We start from the raw sequence: 20,660 nt of genomic DNA on the forward strand, positions 1-20,660 counted from the left end.
TTTTAAGTGCATTCATTTTGAGAAGCATTTGGCGCACAATGCATCTGGCCATTGAGAAATAAACAAGGTATACTATGTTAGATTAGGACAGTGACATAGTCATTTAAATTTCACATAATGCTTCCCGTGGTGAAATGGACTATTGTACCTAACTTATAAAACTCCACACCCAGCCGTAAGTTTTTTGTGTTTTGTCAAATAAAAGAGTTTGGTGGTGCTTATTGTATATGAAAATAATTGGCAATATCTCCAAAAGAGTTCAGCTTTTTTTATTATCCATCAAACAAATTTTAATAGAATTAAAATCATACTGCCTGCAATATAATTATATTTATACAGACTATTAACATAGGTACTAGGATGACCTTTTACAAGCAGAGATCATTCTTTAAATGTTAAAGTATTTCAGTAGCGGGAATTCAATTTTAAATTATTTTATTAGTGAAATTATTATCAATGTACATAAAAGGATAAACTCTAAATAATATACATTAAATTAAATTGAAGCGGTGTTCATTATAATTAAATATAATCATTACAAATTGAATCTTTAGAAAAAAAAACGGATGTGATGAAATGCTGAAGAGGGTTGACCTGAAAAATTAATATGTTTTAAAATGTTTCTACTGTAACAAAAAGGGGGTCAGAATTTCATCAAAAGGTTATAAGACGAAATACAGTAGAACCTCGTTAATTCAAAATCCACGGGATATCAAAAATCAAATTTCGAATTAACAAATACCCACATAATTCGAAATTTTATAAAAAATAAAAAAAAGACTCCTTAGATCGAGTTTGAGTAGTATATTTGGAGTAAATCTGTAAAAATACCATGTATTTATGTAAATTGGAATTTCACGGCCGGTCCTACAAGTTCAGTTATTCAAAGTAATTTCATAAAAATACAATATATTTCTACGTAAATCGAAAATTCGCAGCCGATCCTAACTCAGATATTCAAAGAAAATTCGTAAAAATTTCGAATTACGCGTCTTTTCGAATTATCGGGGTTCTACTGTATATGTGGAGATCTGCAAAGAATGCACGGCTGGAATGAGTAAGACTAAGAAAGGGACCCTCAGATGATTTGGGCATATAGCGTTAATGAACGAGGAAAGAAGTGTAAGGAGAATATTTGATGCAAATGTGAATGACAGAAGAAGTCGGGGAAACCCGAGGAAGCATGGCACAATCAAGTGAATCATAGTCGGGTCATGTCAAGAGTCAGAATAATAGAAGAGTATGTGTGAATGAGGCAAGGAGTGTGTGCTAAGACAGAGTTGTTTGGCGGTCCGTCCTCTCTGCCTACCTCTGCGGAAATGGCATGATGGTTAGTTAGTTAGTTAGAGTTTTTTTCATTTTTTAAGTTAAAAATAAACGAAAGCAAAGCAGTTTTTTCAATAGATGAAAAATGGAGGGAAAACATAAAATTGGAAGGGCAAGAGAGAGGTTAGAAAAGTTTGTTGGAGGTTTGAGTAATGTATGTAAATTATGTAGTTTGAGAATACAGTAGAACCTCGTTAATTCGAAATCCAGCGGACATCAAAAATCAAATTTCGAATTAACGAATTCCCACGTAATTCGAAATTTTATGAAAAAAAAAAAAAAAAAATACGCCGAAAATCGATTTTCTCAGCCGCCTCTTCAAATCCGGGTGGTATTTTAGCTGTAAATTCGTATTAATACCAATTATTTCTTTATTTTCGCGTTTTCGATTACCGGCCGGCCCTGTAAATTCAGATATTCGCAATAAATTCGTAAAAATGCTATATATTTACGCGTAAATCGAGATTTTGCTGCCGTTTTCGGTCGCGGCCTACCCTTTAAATTGAGATATTCGTAAAAATACGATATATTTCCGCGTAAATCGAGATTTCGCGGTAATTTTCTGTCGCGGCCGGACCTTTATTTCAAATATCTGAATTTGAATTCGTAAAAATACGATACATTTCCGCGTAAAACGAGAATTCGCGGCCGTATTCCGTCGCGCCGGCTCTTCAAATTCAGATATTCAAAATAAATTCGTAAAAATATGATATATTTCGACGTAAATCGAATTTTGTCGGCAGTTTTTCGTCGCGGCCGGCCTTTTAAGTTCAGATATTTGAAGTAAATTAAAATTAAAAATATGTCATATTTCGGCATGGATCGAAATTTTTCGGCCGATTTCCGTCGCGCCGTATTTTTTCAACGCGGATATTCGAAGTAAAGTTAGTAAAAATACGATATATTTACGCGTAAATCGAAATTACGCGGCCGAGTTTCGTCGCGGCTAACCCTTTAAATGCAGATATTTGGCGTGAACTCGTAAAACTACGACATATATCCGCGTAAAATGTATTTTCTCGGCCCTTTAAACTCGGATATTCGAAATAAATTTGAAAAAATATGACATTCCAGTGTAAATTGATTCAGATTTACAAAATAATAATACTAATTAGGACGATGTATAACCACGTAAAAATACATTTTTCGGCGTTTTACCGCCACGGCTGACTTTTAGATTCAGATTTACGAAATATTATGATTTATTTTCGCAAAAATCAAATTTTTTCGAATTACACGAACAAATTATCGTGCGCGGACAAAAATAAATTTCGAATTACGAATTAACGAATTTCGAATTAAAAAAAAAATTGTATGAAAAAATTTTTAGCGGAAATTTTTTTTGCGAAAATTTCGAATTACGCGTTTTTTCGAATTATCGGGGTTCGAATTAACGGGGTTCTACTGTAATAAACATAAAGGAAAATTATACACAAAAATCAATTATTTTAATTTTTTAAATGTGTAGCCAATCAGGAAAAAAAATGTATTCTGCATTTCCAAATGGCAATACTATAATATTACATTCATTTATTATAAGTGACGAAACCTTATTTTCAATGTTAAAGCCCAGCAAGTGGATTTGACTTTTTTTTTTGGATTCATAAAATGTGAGTTTATAATCATAGACAACAATGGAAATACGTAGAATTTTAGGTTATCTTTGAACAAGATCATTTTTTTAGATTTGAAAATTGAATATGCAAGATAAAGTGGTCAAATGGCCAATGGGGCAGGTTTTCCTAATAGCTTAAATATATATTATGTACCTATCTAAACACATAATCTCTAATCAGATGTTAATCAGAAAGAAAGCGAAATGTTCTTACTTAATATTAACACCAAGAGAAGAATGGGCTTTTGTTTTGGAAGCGTTGTGTGAAGGTGTCACTGAATGAGAAAAATCGTGGAGCAGCCACGTTGCCTTTTGATCTGAAATTAAAAAAAAAAAGATGAACATTAAATAAAGAAATAAAAACTGATTATCTATGACTCCAGTGCATTTTGTATATAACTAATACATATGTAGATAATAAAACTCAGTTATGGCTGAACATGGCAACATTAACCAGGCAGGAAATAACACATTTCCCATAAAATTCACCGGTTCCAAAATACACAACATGTCGGCAATACATTTTTTGTGGACTCAATTGTGCCAATCTATGCAAGAAAAAATAAATAAAAACAACTTTCGCCGGTGTCACTGAAAGCAATGTTTTACCTTCCAGACAATCTAATGCTGCAAAACATGCCAAATATGTAGCTTATCAAGAAAACAGAATCTGCAGCACACCAGTGCCTGTAGTGCCCAAGTGCTAGGAGGCTGGTCAAGTTCAACCAGCCTCCTGGTAGGTTAGTTTCATGAGCTTTCTGCACTAATTGTTGGCTTCTATGGCAAAATAAGTAAACATTAATTTAATGTTCTGCGTAACACGATAACCGGCGATAAAGTACCTACCTATCATAGACATTCAAATTAATAGGTGAGCCATTGGAAAGGGGCACAAACCAACTTACGTGGGGGGCGGGAGGATGAATCTGACAGTATACAGGCAACTCCCATCGCAATGTCACCATTCTGTCCTCAAAAGTTAAATATGCCTAAGAATTACTAGTCATTTTTACAATGGCGTGCAAATTTCTGGCTGCGTAAAACTACATATCGCAAATCGGGTAAACAAGGGTTTGGGTTTGTTTACAAAATTTAATATTTTGTTACACTAATTAGTTAAGACACTTTTACAAATGTGTTATAATTTGGTCACCATACTCAATTTTTGGGTGGCTACGCTAGACGATTTCATTTAAGAACTAACATTCAGATCCTGCGCAGAAAAGTCCCACAATGGTCAGTGCTGCAAACCTTTGCCTTACTTTAGCGAACTTTACGTTTCTGCGCATTGTGTATTTCAATGCACGCTCTATGGTTATCAATGTAAGACTGATGTCATAGTTTATTCAAAGCACTCTTGAACCCTCCTAGTGCCAAAAATATGGTAACGTGGTTTGACTCCAGCTCGCCGCAATGATACCCAGTCTTCATGTTAGGACAAGTCTATTAATTTGAATGTCTATGCTACCTATGACATAATATTTCAGAAAATTATTTACAGAAATTGGAACAAGACAATTCTGTGATTTTTCATGCGATTGCGCTAGTTGTGTAATAATATAACATCATTCTGTTTGCTTGGAAACTACACAAACACACAATACAAACTGTTCTAAAGTTAAATGTTTACTAAACTGCTGGCTTTGGAGGAGTGACAGATATTTTAGTGAGGTGTTCAAAGCTGGATGCCAGAGGACTGATAAAGAAAAAGCTACGGGCAAACATAAAACTAACCTCTCCACTATGACAGCCGGCATCTGCACCAGCTGCACAGGGCTCTTGCCGTCCTTCAGGGCCTGCGTCAGGTTGAGGATCTGCCCCCTCATTACCGACATCTGCTTCTCAAACAGGCGCTTGTCGAAGCCCTTATCTTGCTGCAAATCAAAGGGAGAAAGATGATGAATACATGTTTAAATGAGACAATCATTTTAAATGTTTAAATGAGACAATCATTTTAAATGTTTAAATGAGACAATCATTTTAAATGTTTAAATGAGACAATCACTTTAAATGTTTAAATGAGACAATCATTTTAAATGTTTAAATGAGACAATCATTTTAAATGTTTAAATGAGACAATTACTTTAAATGTTTAAATGAGACAATCATTTTAAATGTTTAAATGAGACAATCATTTTAAATGTTTAAATGAGACAATCATTTTAAATGTTTAAATGAGACAATCATTTTAAATGTTTAAATGAGACAATCATTTTAATAAATGAAGATTTTAACCCATCTCACCTGAAGTTATTTTGCTTGCACATAGGAGTTGAGTGGGGTGGAACAGAAATAGATATTCGAATTGGGTTTAATGGTCATAAAAACCCTCATTCCAACAATTGAATTATTACAATAACAAATAATATATACATAATATCCTTTTGTGGCAATACCGATGTAAACGAAAGGGACGAAGATAAGTATAAAAAGAAGACTTGCATTAGGATTCGATAATTATGTACATATAGTTGGGACCTTTACAAAGAGTTTGGTATATAATATTCATACAAAAGCACTGAATAATTCCGTCTTTTCTGCCACTGAAATGAGGCCGGCGCAAATGGCAGAACTACCCTTCCCAGTGTTAAGCATCAATCGACCGAATGGGTAGATCTACCTTTCCCGGCCAAAATACATTTAAAAAAAAATAAGAGTGAATAATGAATTCTTAGATAGACAATATTAACCGTTCTCAGAAGAAAGAAAACGATTCGGTCACATCTGGGAATCAGGATCTCTGCCTTGCCGGAGCATTGCTCTGACCACTGAGCTAATTTTACCATATCCATCAGTGTAACTGTATCTTATCAATAACTACCAACATTAATTAATTATGTATGATTGCTAGATTCTACCCTTATTAAATTGCTGAGTTCAAACAGATTATTCTGAAAGAAATTTTTTTTTTTTTTTTTTTTTATTTATTCACATTTAAACCCGCTAAACTACTTATGTAGTTTGTCAGCAGGGACATAGAGACAACATTTATACATTCATAAGATACAATTTGAACGGTACATAATTACATAAATTGGTTACATTGCAGAAAAGTTTAAATAGCAGCATAAAAGCCTTATATAATAAGCAAGTAAAAATAAATGTATGAACAAATTAGTATTATCAACATAAAACATAAAAGCCTTATAAAATAAGCAAGTAAAAATAAATGTATGAACAAATTAGTATTATCAACAAGTACATCAATAGTTTCATAAATAGAGGTAGGTAGTCAGGTATTACAAAATAATTGTTTTTTCCATTTTCTAAGAATATGAATTCCATTTCAGGGGCATCAGTATAGATCATTATTATCCAATAACCATTTCCTTAGATTATATTTAACATTAGCAGTATACATGTTATTATTTTTAATTGTCATTGGTAAAAAGTTAAACATTTTGGGTACTATATAGTTTAAAGTTCTTTCACCATATTTATTAGTACATATCGGAACTACCAGTCCTTCATTTTGAGTGAATCTTGTGTTATGTTTATGGCAAACTCTTTCCCTATACAATGAATCAGACAATATAACATGTTGACTTACAATATTATAAAACAATAATCCTCTGACAGGTAAAATATTCAGAGACTTGTATATTAATTTAATGTTACTTCTGTGTTGATTGTCATATTTATGGATTAACAATTTTATAATGGAGTTTTGTAATGTTTGTATATAGCTTATATTAGTTTTACAAGAATGTCCCCAAGAAGTAATTCCATAACGTATAGTGGATTCAGCCAGAGATAAGTAGATTAACTTTAAAGTACTCATAGGCACGAAATATTTTATTTTATAAATCCTACCCACAATAGCTCGTAGACGTTTACAAACATTAGCAATTTGTACATCCCATTTCATGTAGCAGTCAATAGTAACACCCAAATATACATAACTTTTGACAAAATCAATGGTTTCACATGAACAGGGCTGTGCAACATTTTTATGTATGCAGTCAAATGTGTGTGTATATAATGAAGGAATTACATTACATCTGGCGTGTGGAGATCTGATGTGCATAATTTTAGTTTTTTTGGCGTTTATAAAGAGGCCTGCATCATGCGACCATTTCAGTAGGGCAATAAAATCATGTTGCATAAGGTTCATTGCAGTAACCAGATCTTCGTGCGATATTACGAGCGCCGTATCGTCTGCATATACAAAATGTTTAACAAATGAAAACAATTTTCTCATAATTGAGACATAAATAATATAAAGGGTTGGCCCTAGAATTGACCCCTGTGCAACACCTGTTGAGATATATTTTCTTTTGCTAAATTTTTTAAGAATTTTTACTCTTATTTGTCGATCAGTTAGTAAATTTTTTAATAAAACTAGCAGCTTTCCTCTAATTCCTATTGCCTCCAGTGTTTCTAATAGTTTATTTGTATCAATGGTATCAAATGCCTTAGAGTTATCTATGAATAAAACCAAAACTTGTTTTTTTAGATTTAATTCATAATTTATGTGATTTGAAAATTCCTGAAGCAGCATTTCCGTACTTTTTTTCTTTTGAAATCCATATTGGTTGGGATCCAACAAAGAGAAAGATTCTAGATATTTATTAAGTTTTATGGAAATGTATTTTTCAAGTATTTTTTCTAGTGCTGGCAATATGCTTATTGGCCTATAATTTTGAATATCTGTATGTTTGCCCCCTTTGTAAATTGGCCTAATGATGCTACTTTTTAGTTCATCTGGTATTACTGCTTGCGATAAAATTAAATTGATAAAGTGTGTTATAACAGGCCCTAAAATATTAATATGTGTCTTAATGTCAAACATTCGAATGTTGTCAATCCCTGGTGACTTTGAATTGTTTAATTTGCTAACAATAATATTGATTTCTTGGCAGGTAGCTCTGGGTAGGTACATACTATGTTGCACTTCATTTGGCCTGACGGTCGATGCTAAATAATCACATTTATGTATCATAGAGCTAACACTATTTGTAAAATATTCAACAAACTTATCTGCTACGGTTTCTTCATTATTCGTATTTAACATATATTTCGAGATTATTTCATCACAACTACTTTTGGACTTGCGTCCTAATAATTTATTTATTTCATCCCAAGTTTTTTTTGTATTTCCAAAATAATTTTTGAATTTATTGTTAAAAAAGGTAGACTTACATTTAATAATTTCTTTTGTCACCTTATTTCTGAAAGTTTTATATTCCAATTCAAAGAATTGATTGCTAGGAAAATTCTTCCACCTTCTGTACAATGAATCTTTTTTTTTAATGTTTTCTAAGATATTAGAAGTTATCCAAGGTTTTATTGACAGAGGTCTTTTTTGGGTTTATAATTCATAACGATTTTACTCTGTTCATACAAATTCTTAAAGTTGTTTTTAATTTTACTATATAGTATATTGCAATCTTGTTCCTCAAGCAAGGAGTGCCACTTAAAATTATGAATGTTTTTGTCGATTTTGTTTTGCGATAAAAACGAAATTCTTTCCCCGTGTTCTGGGGCTTCTTTCCTTGCACTATATTTAATATTAACTGCAGTTAAAAAGTGATCCGCTATAGTAATATTATTACATACACATGAGGAAAGAGAATCGCTTTGTTTACATCCACTGTTAAATCGGACAAATATGTGGTCTAAACAAGTACGAGTAACTTTTCCTGCTAAAACTGCTTCTCTAGTTACGTCACAAATACATTTGATTAAATAATTATCCGACATTATATTTTCATATGCCATAATAATAGGGTTTTGACAATTTAACAAGTCTAGATTAATATCTCCTATAAGTAAAACATTTTCTTTGGGGCTTATAGTATGCAGAATGGCAGATATTTCATTAAGAAATTGTGGTTGGCTAGAGTTGGGGGGGCGGTATATTGCTATGATGTTTAAAATACTCTTGTTTGGAAGTGTCATAGAGCCAAGCACACATTCAAAATGATTTGTTTCTATTGTTTTCTGTTGAAATGTGAATTCATTTCGAACATATAGCAATATACCTCCTCCAGATTTTTTAGTTCGGCAATAGTTGTAACAATTAAATCCAGGAATATTATACAGACAGACAAGATTCGGTGTTATAGCCGTTTCACATAACATTAACACATGAATATGCTTCCAACAAGTATTTAAGTAGACATTCAAAGTATCCCAGTATTTATAAATCGATCTAACATTCAACTGAACAATATTAATATTTTCCATATTGTAGTTGCTATGAAACTTTAGCCAATCACAGAAATTATGAGTATTTTCGTAATCTACCTCGTCATCTTCTTCAATGTAATTAGACGCCATAATCAATAGTTGCAAAGTCCTTGGCAAGGGCAGCCTTGTAGGCCGGGCAGGAGTCCTTGTCTCCAGTCGGATGTGCAGCGGGCTTCCCAAATCTTGTACAGGTGGCGCAGACAGGCTCGGCGGCGGCTTTTGGGCAGTTTATCCGGGCGTGACCTTCGCCTGCGCAGTGTCCACATCTTTGCTGGTCCTTGCAAAACTTGAAGGAATGTCCGATCATTTGGCACTTGGAGCACACTGTAAGTCCAATGAAGTCACGAACACGGCACACATTCCAGTCCACAAAGACTTTCCCCTGCTCCACCAGCACGTGACGAATGTGGGCAGGAACCTCGAAGACCCGGTGGCAAGTTGATCCAGTTCGAGCGCCAGCAAGGTGACTTAGCTTGCAACTTTTTACTGCGAAATCTAGGCCTGCTTTGTCCTGGGCTCCTGCTAAGGCATTTTTTAGGAAGCACTCGTCCGTTAGGTCACGAGGAACGTTGAAGAAAATCACCCTTGGAAGCCGTTTTGTTGGTAATCGAGCGCTTAGAGTGTCCGAGTTTGCTATACATGGGGTTTTCAGTATTTTATCCTGATCTTCTTGTGTTGCAGTATGGATTACAACGCCTTTGTTTCTGATTCTCCTAATACCCGTCACACGGATTCCAAGTTCTGATGGTCGTAATGTATCTTTTAGTAGCTGTTTCGTATCGTCGCTATCTTTTGTAGAATCCAGCTTTGGGAAGATGCATACAGCAGGTTTGGGGGTCCCAACGTTAAGTCCTGAGCGGTTGATTGATGGTATCATCTTCTGTGGGCCATTTTTCACAATATCGGCAAACGATAGGCTTGCTTCCGTGGCATCGGCTACTCTACGCATCACTGGTCCTAGATCTGACTCCAACTGCAATATTTTTTCTAACCTGTGTTGGTTTTCTGCTTTTTCAATCGCGATCTCTCCCTTTGCCACTATTAATTTGGCATTGACTGTTGCCAGATCAGCTTTGAAACCCTCTCGTTCCAATAACAGCTGTGAAACTGATCTGAATACAGCGGATACATATGCGCTTATCCGCAGTTGTTGATCCTTTGAGACTCTTGACTGCTTTTCAGCAAGGACATCTTGGAGTGCTCTTAGACTTGCTTCAGTGTCGTTCAGTATCTGGACTGAGGACACTGGGATTTCACTATCATTTTCAGACACGTCGGAATAGTCCGATGCTCCGTCAGATTCCTCATCTTCAACCACTGGAGAAATCATTCCCGAGGCCTTTTTTTGTGATGGGGACGTCATCTTATCCAGCATTCTTTTTTTACGCCGATGGCAGCATTCATCAGGCATCGGTGGGATGGACATTTCAATGAGAACAAACCACAATCTTAGGTTGTTTTAAAACTTTCGATAAAAATGTTTAGAATCCGCTAGAATAGTATTATTTTATTACTGTTTTATCAAATAAACTTTTTTGGCACTTAAATTTTCCATATAAATACTGTTTGCACACGAATTCGGAGGTTTTTTTTAGTTTTTTTGCAAGAGCAAAGTGTAAACACGAACTGCTGTCACTGCGATTATTGTTGGATGTCGATATGGTCGAATTAGTTTAACTCCCAGATGTAACCGAATCTTTTTCTGTTTCATATTTTCCGTTGAGGGGATAATTTTGTCTTCAATGTTTAAATATATAATTTGAGGTTTTACTCGATAAGTTATTCCACCATAAAAATATAGAACAATTATTTACCTTGAATAGAAGAAACAGTTCATCGCACAGTTCTTGAACAAAGTTCATATCCGATAGTAATGGGAGGACTAGTTCTCTGGAAAAAAAAAAAAAATTCTATAAGAAGTTTTGTTTGTACGACTCCCTTTAATCAACACCATTAATTTTGACAATAAAAAGTTAGGTTAATATAGAAAAAAATATGTGCATATTTTCAATTAGGTACATTATAAAAGCAGTTTTGAAGTTTTGAGATTCTATTATACAGGTGGGGCAGAAGTAACGACCCGTTTTTGAGGAGGTAAATAAACTAATAAACTTAGAGACTTAAAACTTTTTTTATTATAATCTGTATATAATCGCTTTTTTTTTTCATTAGAAAACCACTTCAGCAGCAATACATTTATCGGTCTATTTCTGAAGTTTTGGGCTGCTTTTCTTGCAGCAACAAATTGCAACAATTGAGTGATGAAACTAATCTGGGAGATCTGTGGTTCCAACAAGATGGGGCTGCAGCGCTCGAGTGTATTGCAGCTGAAGGCCGCCATCCTGCTGAAGTGGTAGTCAAAACTTAATGAAAAAAATGAGATTATATCAGATATTAATAAAAAAACGTTTTAAGTCACCAAGTTTATAAGTTTTTTTTCCTCCTCAAAAGTCATTACTTCTGCCCCACTCTGTAGTTAGGAAACTTAGGTGAAAAATGAGAAATAATTACGTGCTTGAATATGATTGCGTACCTTGTATCATTACTAAAGGGTTTCTTAGCTTGTGGCAGCCACGCCCAGTGGTAGGGGTATGCCCGCCAGGAGTCGGGATGTTTGAAGGGGAACGCCAGGCCGTTGTCTATGGCGGCTATGCAGATCTCCGGCAGCTGAACTAGATTCCAATCCTGAAATATTATATCATCAATAAGTTGAAGACACTCACACAAACTCAACATTGGTCCAAATTTAGGGTAATTTTTTTTAACGCATGTTTAACATGTTTAGTCACTAGCTTGATTAAGTTAATATCGAATACCCAAAGATGTCACTAAAATTCCTGTCATGAAATATTCTAGATAATGTATTGTATCTACATATTATTCCTCCACGGTTCTATCATGTAGTCTGCATTTTAACTTAAATTTAAATTGTTTTCTAAAAATTGAACATCTGTTTACATGTTGAAATTTTTATTTTTGTGACTACATAAATTTCCAGTACATCATAGACAATAGACAGAAATAGTAATAAATATTAAATATTGCTCTTAATAAAATAATTAATTGGTAGCATTGTAAGTTTCATCTTTTCTTAGACTTATTAACCAACTAGCTGGCGTGTACCCGGCGTTGCTCGGGTTTGTGTACCCGGGGTTGCTCGGGTTTGTGTACCCGGCGTTGCTCGGGTTTGTGTACCCGGCGTTGCTCGGGTTTGTGTACCCGGGGTTGCTCGGGTTTGTGTACCCGGCGTTGCTCGGGTTTGTGTACCCGGGGTTGCTCGGGTTTGTGTACCCGGCGTTGCTCGGGTTTGTGTACCCGGCGTTGCTCGGGTTTGTGTACCCGGGGTTGCTCGGGTTTGTGTACCCGGCGTTGCTCGGGTTTGTGTACCCGGGGTTGCTCGGGTTTGTGTACCCGGCGTTGCTCGGGTTTGTGTACCCGGCGTTGCTCGGGTTTGTGTACCCGGGGTTGCTCGGGTTTGTGTACCCGGCGTTGCTCGGGTTTGTGTACCCGGGGTTGCTCGGGTTTGTGTACCCGGCGTTGCTCGGGTTTGTGTACCCGGCGTTGCTCGGGTTTGTGTACCCGGCGTTGCTCGGGTTTGTGTACCCGGCGTTGCTCGGGTTTGTGTACCCGGGGTTGCTCGGGTTTGTGTACCCGGCGTTGCTCGGGTTTGTGTACCCGGCGTTGCTCGGGTTTGTGTACCCGGGGTTGCTCGGGTTTGTGTACCCGGCGTTGCTCGGGTTTGTGTACCCGGCGTTGCTCGGGTTTGTGTACCCGGCGTTGCTCGGGTTTGTGTACCCGGCGTTGCTCGGGTTTGTGTACCCGGCGTTGCTCGGGTTTGTGTACCCGGGGTTGCTCGGGTTTGTGTACCCGGCGTTGCTCGGGTTTGTGTACCCGGCGTTGCTCGGGTTTGTGTACCCGGCGTTGCTCGGGTTTGTGTACCCGGCGTTGCTCGGGTTTGTGTACCCGGGGTTGCTCGGGTTTGTGTACCCGGCGTTGCTCGGGTTTGTGTACCCGGCGTTGCTCGGGTTTGTGTACCCGGCGTTGCTCGGGTTTGTGTACCCGGCGTTGCTCGGGTTTGTGTACCCGGGGTTGCTCGGGTTTGTGTACCCGGCGTTGCTCGGGTTTGTGTACCCGGCGTTGCTCGGGTTTGTGTACCCGGGGTTGCTCGGGTTTGTGTACCCGGCGTTGCTCGGGTTTGTGTACCCGGCGTTGCTCGGGTTTGTGTACCCGGCGTTGCTCGGGTTTGTGTACCCGGCGTTGCTCGGGTTTGTGTACCCGGCGTTGCTCGGGTTTGTGTACCCGGGGTTGCTCGGGTTTGTGTACCCGGCGTTGCTCGGGTTTGTGTACCCGGCGTTGCTCGGGTTTGTGTACCCGGGGTTGCTCGGGTTTGTGTACCCGGCGTTGCTCGGGTTTGTGTACCCGGCGTTGCTCGGGTTTGTGTACCCGGCGTTGCTCGGGTTTGTGTACCCGGCGTTGCTCGGGTTTGTGTACCCGGCGTTGCTCGGGTTTGTGAATGATTTGGAATAAAGTTTTGAGGTTTTGAATTCTATGATAAATATCGAATTTTCTCTACTTTATATAAACATAATATGCATGTCTTTTATATATTAACTTTCCGGAAGAAAATATCTACATTATAGTGAAAACCCAATAAAAATTTGTTGCTTAGTTTAGAAGAACTAAGCGCCCAAACAAACAGACGCGGATAGCGACTTCATTTTATACTATTTAGAGATATGCCGCTAAGCGCATGAAATTGATTATGTTGTAAACCAAAAAAAAAGAATAGTCTGTGCCCCCAGCCCAACTAAACGTGTTTACATTTTCATAGAAAGTGTCGCATGGAAGAAGCATACCGTAGTTTCCGTCATCTCAACCCTCGCTATACTGTTGGACAGCTGCCCGGTCCCATTCTGCTGGTTGAGAACGCTGGGCTGCTGGTACTTGATGAGCCAGTTGTCGTTGCCGCGGTCCGTGTTGCGGATGATGTAGTCCAGGATGACTAGCCGCTCAAACTGCAGCTGGAACTTCAGGGCCATGCGTGTAGGTGGTGGCTCCTGCTCGAAGCGGCGCAGCCAGTAGTCCGCGTCCTTGAACCCATCCACAAACAGTTGGAAGGATCCCGCCTGGAAGAAAAACAACTCATTTTAATGTGTACCTAAACTAGTAGTTCTGTCAACAGAATACCTTCAAACGTACCTTTTCTATCTAGTTTTTGGACTGTTAATTCGTGGTGGAATTCCATTGTATTAGAATTGAAATTTAAACAACTAAGTGCAAAAGTTGATAAAATTTCAATTCTAGTACCTTTTGTATGTTTCTAATTTTATTTTATTTATAAATCTAAATCTAAATTTCCTCTGCAATCGTAAGATTTCATCGTTGTGCTTGCAAAAATGGCTATGTGCCCAATTTCAGCAAAACGTTAACACCAGCAAATTTTTTTTTTTTACAAATATCGATTTCACAGTTAAAAAAATTTAAAATCTATACATATTATAGAACATTCAAAAGAAAATATGTAAATTATATAAAACATTCATTTTTCTATGAAAAATCATAAATGCCACTGGTACTTGGTAATAGAGAAGAAAATTGATAACATGTTTATAAATCCCATTGCGAAATTTACTACCGGGAAGTAAACATTCATTTCAAAGAATTATGACTCACGTGTTTCTGAGTAATTTATTCAATTAATGAGGTTTATGGCCTCATTCAATTTGTACATAACCAACCACTCAGACTAATTTGTTCACTTTTGGGAACAGCTCATATGGTCTGATCGAAATCGTTACATCTCCCTTACTGTCATGGTGAGAAATATGATCTAAACGATGTTAAATAGAGAAAACCTCCCGCTTTATGTTCAGATGTAAAAGCCTTTTTTAAATTTTCATTGTAGTCTATAGATACTTATAGAAGTTAACCATGGAAGAATTAAAAGGTACATGACCGGTCGGTGGCCGAGTTGACATCGCGCTTGGGTCCCACTCAGGCGTAGTGTGTTCAATTCCTCGGCTGGCTAAGTCCTCCATCACAACACAAGCAACGTTTTCAGCTTACTGTGGTGGTAGTAGGAGATTTTTAAATATTGTCAGGTTATTCGTAACCCGGGAATGTTTGTCTTTCTTTAATAATTAAAAAAATAAAATAAAATCTCTATGAAATCAAAGGTTCCGACAGCAATTTGAAAAAAAATTATCGCAATTTTTTAATTAATTATTTTTATATGAAGCAACAAAAAAATCGAGGTATTAATAATATTTGTTTAACAAAATGTAAGGTGTAAGTTGCATTAAAAAAATTATATTTCAAAAACAGTTTTAGTTTTCAAATACATTAAAATATTCCACTTATTTGAATTTTATCACAAAGCGGAAATACTCAGATCTTCTGACAGAATATGCCAGAGGCCTAGGGGGTTAGTACTTCAATATCAGTAAAATAAAAAAAATAAATTGATTCATGCTTCATCAATGAATATATTGTTCTTATCTAGCAAACATACAAACTAGTTGTAGTGTTAACCTCTGTAAAACCGTTCATGCGCTGCTGGCATTGGAATTTCACCCTAGCTGGAATTTTTTGATATGCAATTTAAACCTGTATGCAATGAGAAAGTGCATAAATTTTTTAACAAAATCGCTTGCACTTAGAACACTTTAGAGTTCACTTTGGATTCCATTTTTGATTTCACTCAAAAGGTGTTCCAAAGGTTAAGGTACGTATTCCATTGTGCTGGGTAAATAATGTCTTTCAGCTCCTTTGGCGTAATCAATTCCATAGAGACAAGAAACTTGTGATAAGTGGATAGTTGACTTATAATTAGGTAAGAACTTGCATGTAGTGAAGAAACTAAATTTAAATAACCAATGGTTAAGTGTGTCACTGACTTGTAGATAGGAATCCCGCTTGAAACTTTTAACATGAATATTAATGATGAGCGTAACAGGTTTATTAAAAGGAAAGATAAACAACTTTAAAAGTAGCAGAAGCACTTATGTAAACTATTACTCAAGCGATCAATCTATATGTATTAAGTGTAGCAATTATACACTATTATGGAACATACTATCTATTACCAGGTACAAAGATCATCACTTTTCGATTTTTAATGATTGTCCAACAATAAACTTTAACTATGCATGATTAGATTTGAGTCACAAACAAAGAGGGATAAATATAATGTTAATTCATGTGAAGAATGCAAGGAATGTGTCACAATTGAGTTTGTGGTATTCTATTCTCTCTGCCTAACCCTGCAGTAATTAGTTAGTTACCTTTGGTGGAAGTCCCATTCTGTTAAAGCGGAGCCGCATGTTTGGAAACTGTTCAATGATGGCTCTTTTCATTCTGGCTTTTTGTCTGTCGAGCCTTGTGTAATTGAATGTTTCCGAGACTAATTTTACCACCTGAAAATAATAATAAAAACATTGCATTATCATTATTTCAAATCAAACATAACCGAAAACAGCACAACACGGACATATAGATTCGGATTTCAGATAATACAAAACCTTCAGTTCTGGAAAGTGAAAAACATTGGAAACAAAGTAACATTGGATTATTCACACAGGCACTGAAAAAAAAGTCTCTCAGGGCCTATGTCATCTTGGGGATGCTGTGTGAAAGGGTCTTTTTAGGGAAATGAAAGAGAGGATGATTTTGGAAGGAAACCGTATGTATATCCAGTAGTGACGAATGTATGAATACATCCTTCCCACCACGGTGCGAGTCCGGCTGGAAACATCAAAAGGTCTCCCTTAACCAGTCTCTCATGATCCGACACACCCACCACACAGTAAGTGGGCATACACATCCGTCGCTAGGATCTCGACAAACCTCAACCCCATGAACCCGGTCACCCCTGCTAAGTCACCAAACGTAGCAAACAACTTGGGGTGGCTGATGGCAATCTACTATAGTATAATAAATCCTTTAACCCCAACAACATTTTGAAAAAGAAAGGAGCCCCAGATAATGTGATACTCAGTTATAATGTCACAAATAATATCATGTTCCTTTCAATATTATGTACATAATACGTACATCTATATCATACTGTAAATATAATACACTTGCATTCATTAGCAATATGTATTTGTAAATAGTAAAATACAATCTACACAAAAGATTTGGCAAGAAATCAAGCAACAGCTGGTACACAAATAAAACTTGTCATCAAAGTACACAATATGTCATGTACATATTTACAGATTTTTATCAGAGAAATAGAAACAACTTGGCAACTCGAGGCAAGCATATTTGTAAAATCAAATATGTTCAGAAAATATTAATTATTATTATCTGCTTATTTTTTTGTCATCTGTATTAAGCACTTGAACCCAAGATGCGTTATTAGATGTCATGTTGCTACAGTGCTGATTTTTTTGACGCTGAACTATAGAATTGAACATTTGCAGCATATATGTTATTGTGGGAAAGCAACGGACATTATTTACAAACAGAAACAATTTGTACAGCGCTGTTTTTTGTGAAAAGTTACCTTTAGGGCGCTGAATTCTTATCATACTTCAACATGTCATAGCACAAATCACGTTAATTATTATTTCTTGCTATTATTTATTTATTTATTAATGCCCTTTTTCGGGCCCTTTTTTTTACAAGAGAATATTAAGAAATATACAATATTTATTGTACATAACTGAATTGCTTCAACAACATTTTATATTTGTTTAAAGATAAATTGAAGATGTCCACTGACTTGGTATAATTGTTTCCCTCCATTAGTATTAAGCCCTTATTAGAGATTTCTGTTATGTGGTTAACAAATGAAAGATTTGATTGAAAAGTGATGCCTAAGTCTTTGATTTGTGTTAATGTCTCAAGAGCATTGTTATCAATGTTGTAATCAAAAATCACTGTATTATTTATTTGATAAAATCCAACTATTTGACATTTTGAGATATTTAACACTGATAAAGAAATTCCCTTTAAACAATTTTTCCGTTAGCAACGTTTGATTGACCTCAGTGATCAAGGAAAATATTGGTCTCATTCTATGTAAACTTATATAGAATATATTGGTTTAATAAGTAATATTTTGGTCAATATCTTGCAAAAATATCAATATATACAGTACTCTCTCAGTAATGCACCGCTTGAATAACCAACAACTACTATAATCAGCCGTTATTTTTACCACTTAAAAGCATAAAATTAAGCTCTTTAAATCGTCAGTATTCGTAATACTTGTCACCAGAGTTGGTTGTTGATTTAGGACATTTCTTTTAGTCCTTTTGTGTATTTTAGCAACTGTCGCATGTGTTTCTGTTTGTTTCGTTTTTCAAACATTTTTGTTTGATTACGTTTACAAAATGGAATGTTCTTACAAGCACGAACATTACTCTCTAAATTTAAACAAAAAAATGGAAACTTTACCAAAGATCGATAGCAGTGTTTGTTTTTACATATATTTTGTATGTATGGGCAATAATCTGTCGTTTTTATTAATTGGACACTTGCCTGGTTTTTGGGGTGGCGGAATAATGAGAGAGACTGTACTTGCAAAAGCAGAAAGACTGAAAATAAAAATAAAAAAACTGACTCTGGTTTTCGGCACCACCTTCAGACCCAATCTGGCATCCACCAGACTGGCCCCGGCCTCGGAGAGGTAGCCCTGGTTGGGGATGAGGCAGGCGCGGCCAAAGCAACACGGGCAGCATAGTTTGTGCATCCACTTGGTCCATTTCGGGTTCAGGCGGCCGTACGGCTCCTCATCCTTTGGTTTGAACACCCCTACAATTTTCTGGAAATATAAAAAACATAGGATTATTTTTTTAAATTTTACAGAGATAATAATTTATTGAGGGCAATAATTCAATTGCATATTATTTTTAAAAGTTTAAATGAAGCTACCTAGGATATGTAAAAAAATTAACAGCCTTAATCATCGTGTAGTTTATAATGACCTACTTTGGAGGAAAACAATTTATTAGTGTACATTGTACCTCGTACATATTAATTAATTTTATCATTTTACATATTATTATTATATAACTAGCGCAGACCCATTAAAAATCAAGGGATATTATAATTGCAGGTTTTGTGAAGCTGAAAATTTATGTAAAGAGCACAGGAAAGCCAGGACAATTGCTGAAATGACACTTAAATTCAAAGCAAATCTGAGTTCCAGAGTTCATTGAATCAGAGATACGCAGAACAGACACACAAACGAAATTAGTATTTTTGATGATAATCTATATCTGTCAATAAAGTTAGTATGTAATAAATTTTTAAATTAAAGGTTCACTTCCATTTACACGGTCTTCACTTTATTTCAGCTTCACATTTCCCAAATTGGAGAAAAACTCCATATCTTATTAAGGTGCACAGATATAGCGTTAAGTATTCCTCGGGTGTCCCCGACCTCTTCTACCATTCAAACCACTCTCTAAAACACTCCTGGCACTAATAAGAACAAACTATGAAATTTTCAGCGATATCGGTAAACTACTTTTCGAGTTTTGCGAGCACAAACAAACGCAGGCTGAATTTTTTATATTTTAAGATATTATTTGTCGTGAATTAAAATTATTCTTTAAATAAGATTATCAGAAAGTGAGAAAATTGTATGAATAATAATTGAGTTAAAAAGCATGACTCTGAATCTGCAAATTCCTCAAGAATATACCTAACACATACTATGGCTTCTTACCTCTTACTCAGTATATATATGACTCTATTAGTAATTAGCACGAGAAATATTCAAATCCGGACAATGTATATAAGTGTACATATACATAATTTATATACCAACCTTATAGCAGATTAAAATCGAACATTAAACATAAACAGATTTTTTAAGTCTTATGAAATAATTTATCTGATAAATTCCTACTGCAGCCAGCAGAAACAGGAAATTTAATTTATCAATGTTCCTTATAACTGTAAAACTACAAATCTATTTGAATTTGGAATTTGTTTTCTCGATTGAATGAATAAATTAATGAACGGAAATTAAGGACGGGTTGTTTCGGAGAATTTGAACAATTCATCAAATTTCAACATTCATTTACGGGTTCTGTGAAAGTCCTATTCAAATTCTGTTATTATATCATTATAGGCTAGTTGCTTGACAGAACTGAAATAAAAACAGAACTTGAAAAAATCTTTCACAGAACCTGAAAATGAACGTTGAAATTTGATGAATTGTTCAAATTCTCCGACACAACCCGTCCTAACTAATTAATTAATTGGAAGTGGAAATTAACCCACTTCCGACATCCGATAGAGCTGAAACTAGGCAAATAGATTAGTTGATGACAATGCATTCCATCAACCTTTGGTGGCACTCATGCACACACAAGCATTTTTCTGAAATTGAATGACATTATATTTAAAAAATTAAAGCAGTTAATATATGAAATAAATGTCAGTACTATCCAATTAGGATTTGACTTAGGTGTTGGTGGTGTTGACTCCAGTCCCTGTGGAGGAGGGTTTAATTCTCAGTTCAACCAAGTTGTTTTTTTTTTTTAAATTGGCTTCATAGGCGGCCCAC

The 20,660-nt window shown here is 35.8% G+C and overlaps 1 protein-coding gene across 3 annotated transcripts in view; it reads right to left on the bottom strand.

Moving 5' to 3' along the window:
* Window positions 1-496: 496 nt before the first annotated feature.
* The window catches only part of Pi4KIIalpha (phosphatidylinositol 4-kinase II alpha), a 28,116-nt gene continuing 7,952 nt past the window's right edge, over window positions 497-20,660 (bottom strand). For 2 of the 3 annotated variants that reach the window (XM_089640247.1, XM_089640248.1), the window contains exons 3-10: window positions 18,705-18,905; window positions 16,417-16,548; window positions 13,990-14,259; window positions 11,667-11,818; window positions 10,948-11,023; window positions 4,676-4,815; window positions 3,156-3,258; window positions 497-594 (exon numbers count right to left, since the gene is read on the bottom strand). In XM_089640247.1, the coding sequence (XP_089496373.1) occupies window positions 3,162-3,258; window positions 4,676-4,815; window positions 10,948-11,023; window positions 11,667-11,818; window positions 13,990-14,259; window positions 16,417-16,548; window positions 18,705-18,905 (1,068 nt within the window). In that variant the 3' untranslated portion in view covers window positions 497-594; window positions 3,156-3,161. The remainder of the gene's footprint in view (window positions 595-3,155; window positions 3,259-4,675; window positions 4,816-10,947; window positions 11,024-11,666; window positions 11,819-13,989; window positions 14,260-16,416; window positions 16,549-18,704; window positions 18,906-20,660) is intronic. The other variant, XM_089640249.1, reaches the window with a different exon arrangement.

The sequence above is a fragment of the Hesperophylax consimilis genome, chromosome 15, assembly GCF_061612785.1.
Source record: "Hesperophylax consimilis isolate HC1 chromosome 15, BYU_Hcon_1.0, whole genome shotgun sequence".
NCBI classification, from domain to species: domain Eukaryota; kingdom Metazoa; phylum Arthropoda; class Insecta; order Trichoptera; family Limnephilidae; genus Hesperophylax; species Hesperophylax consimilis.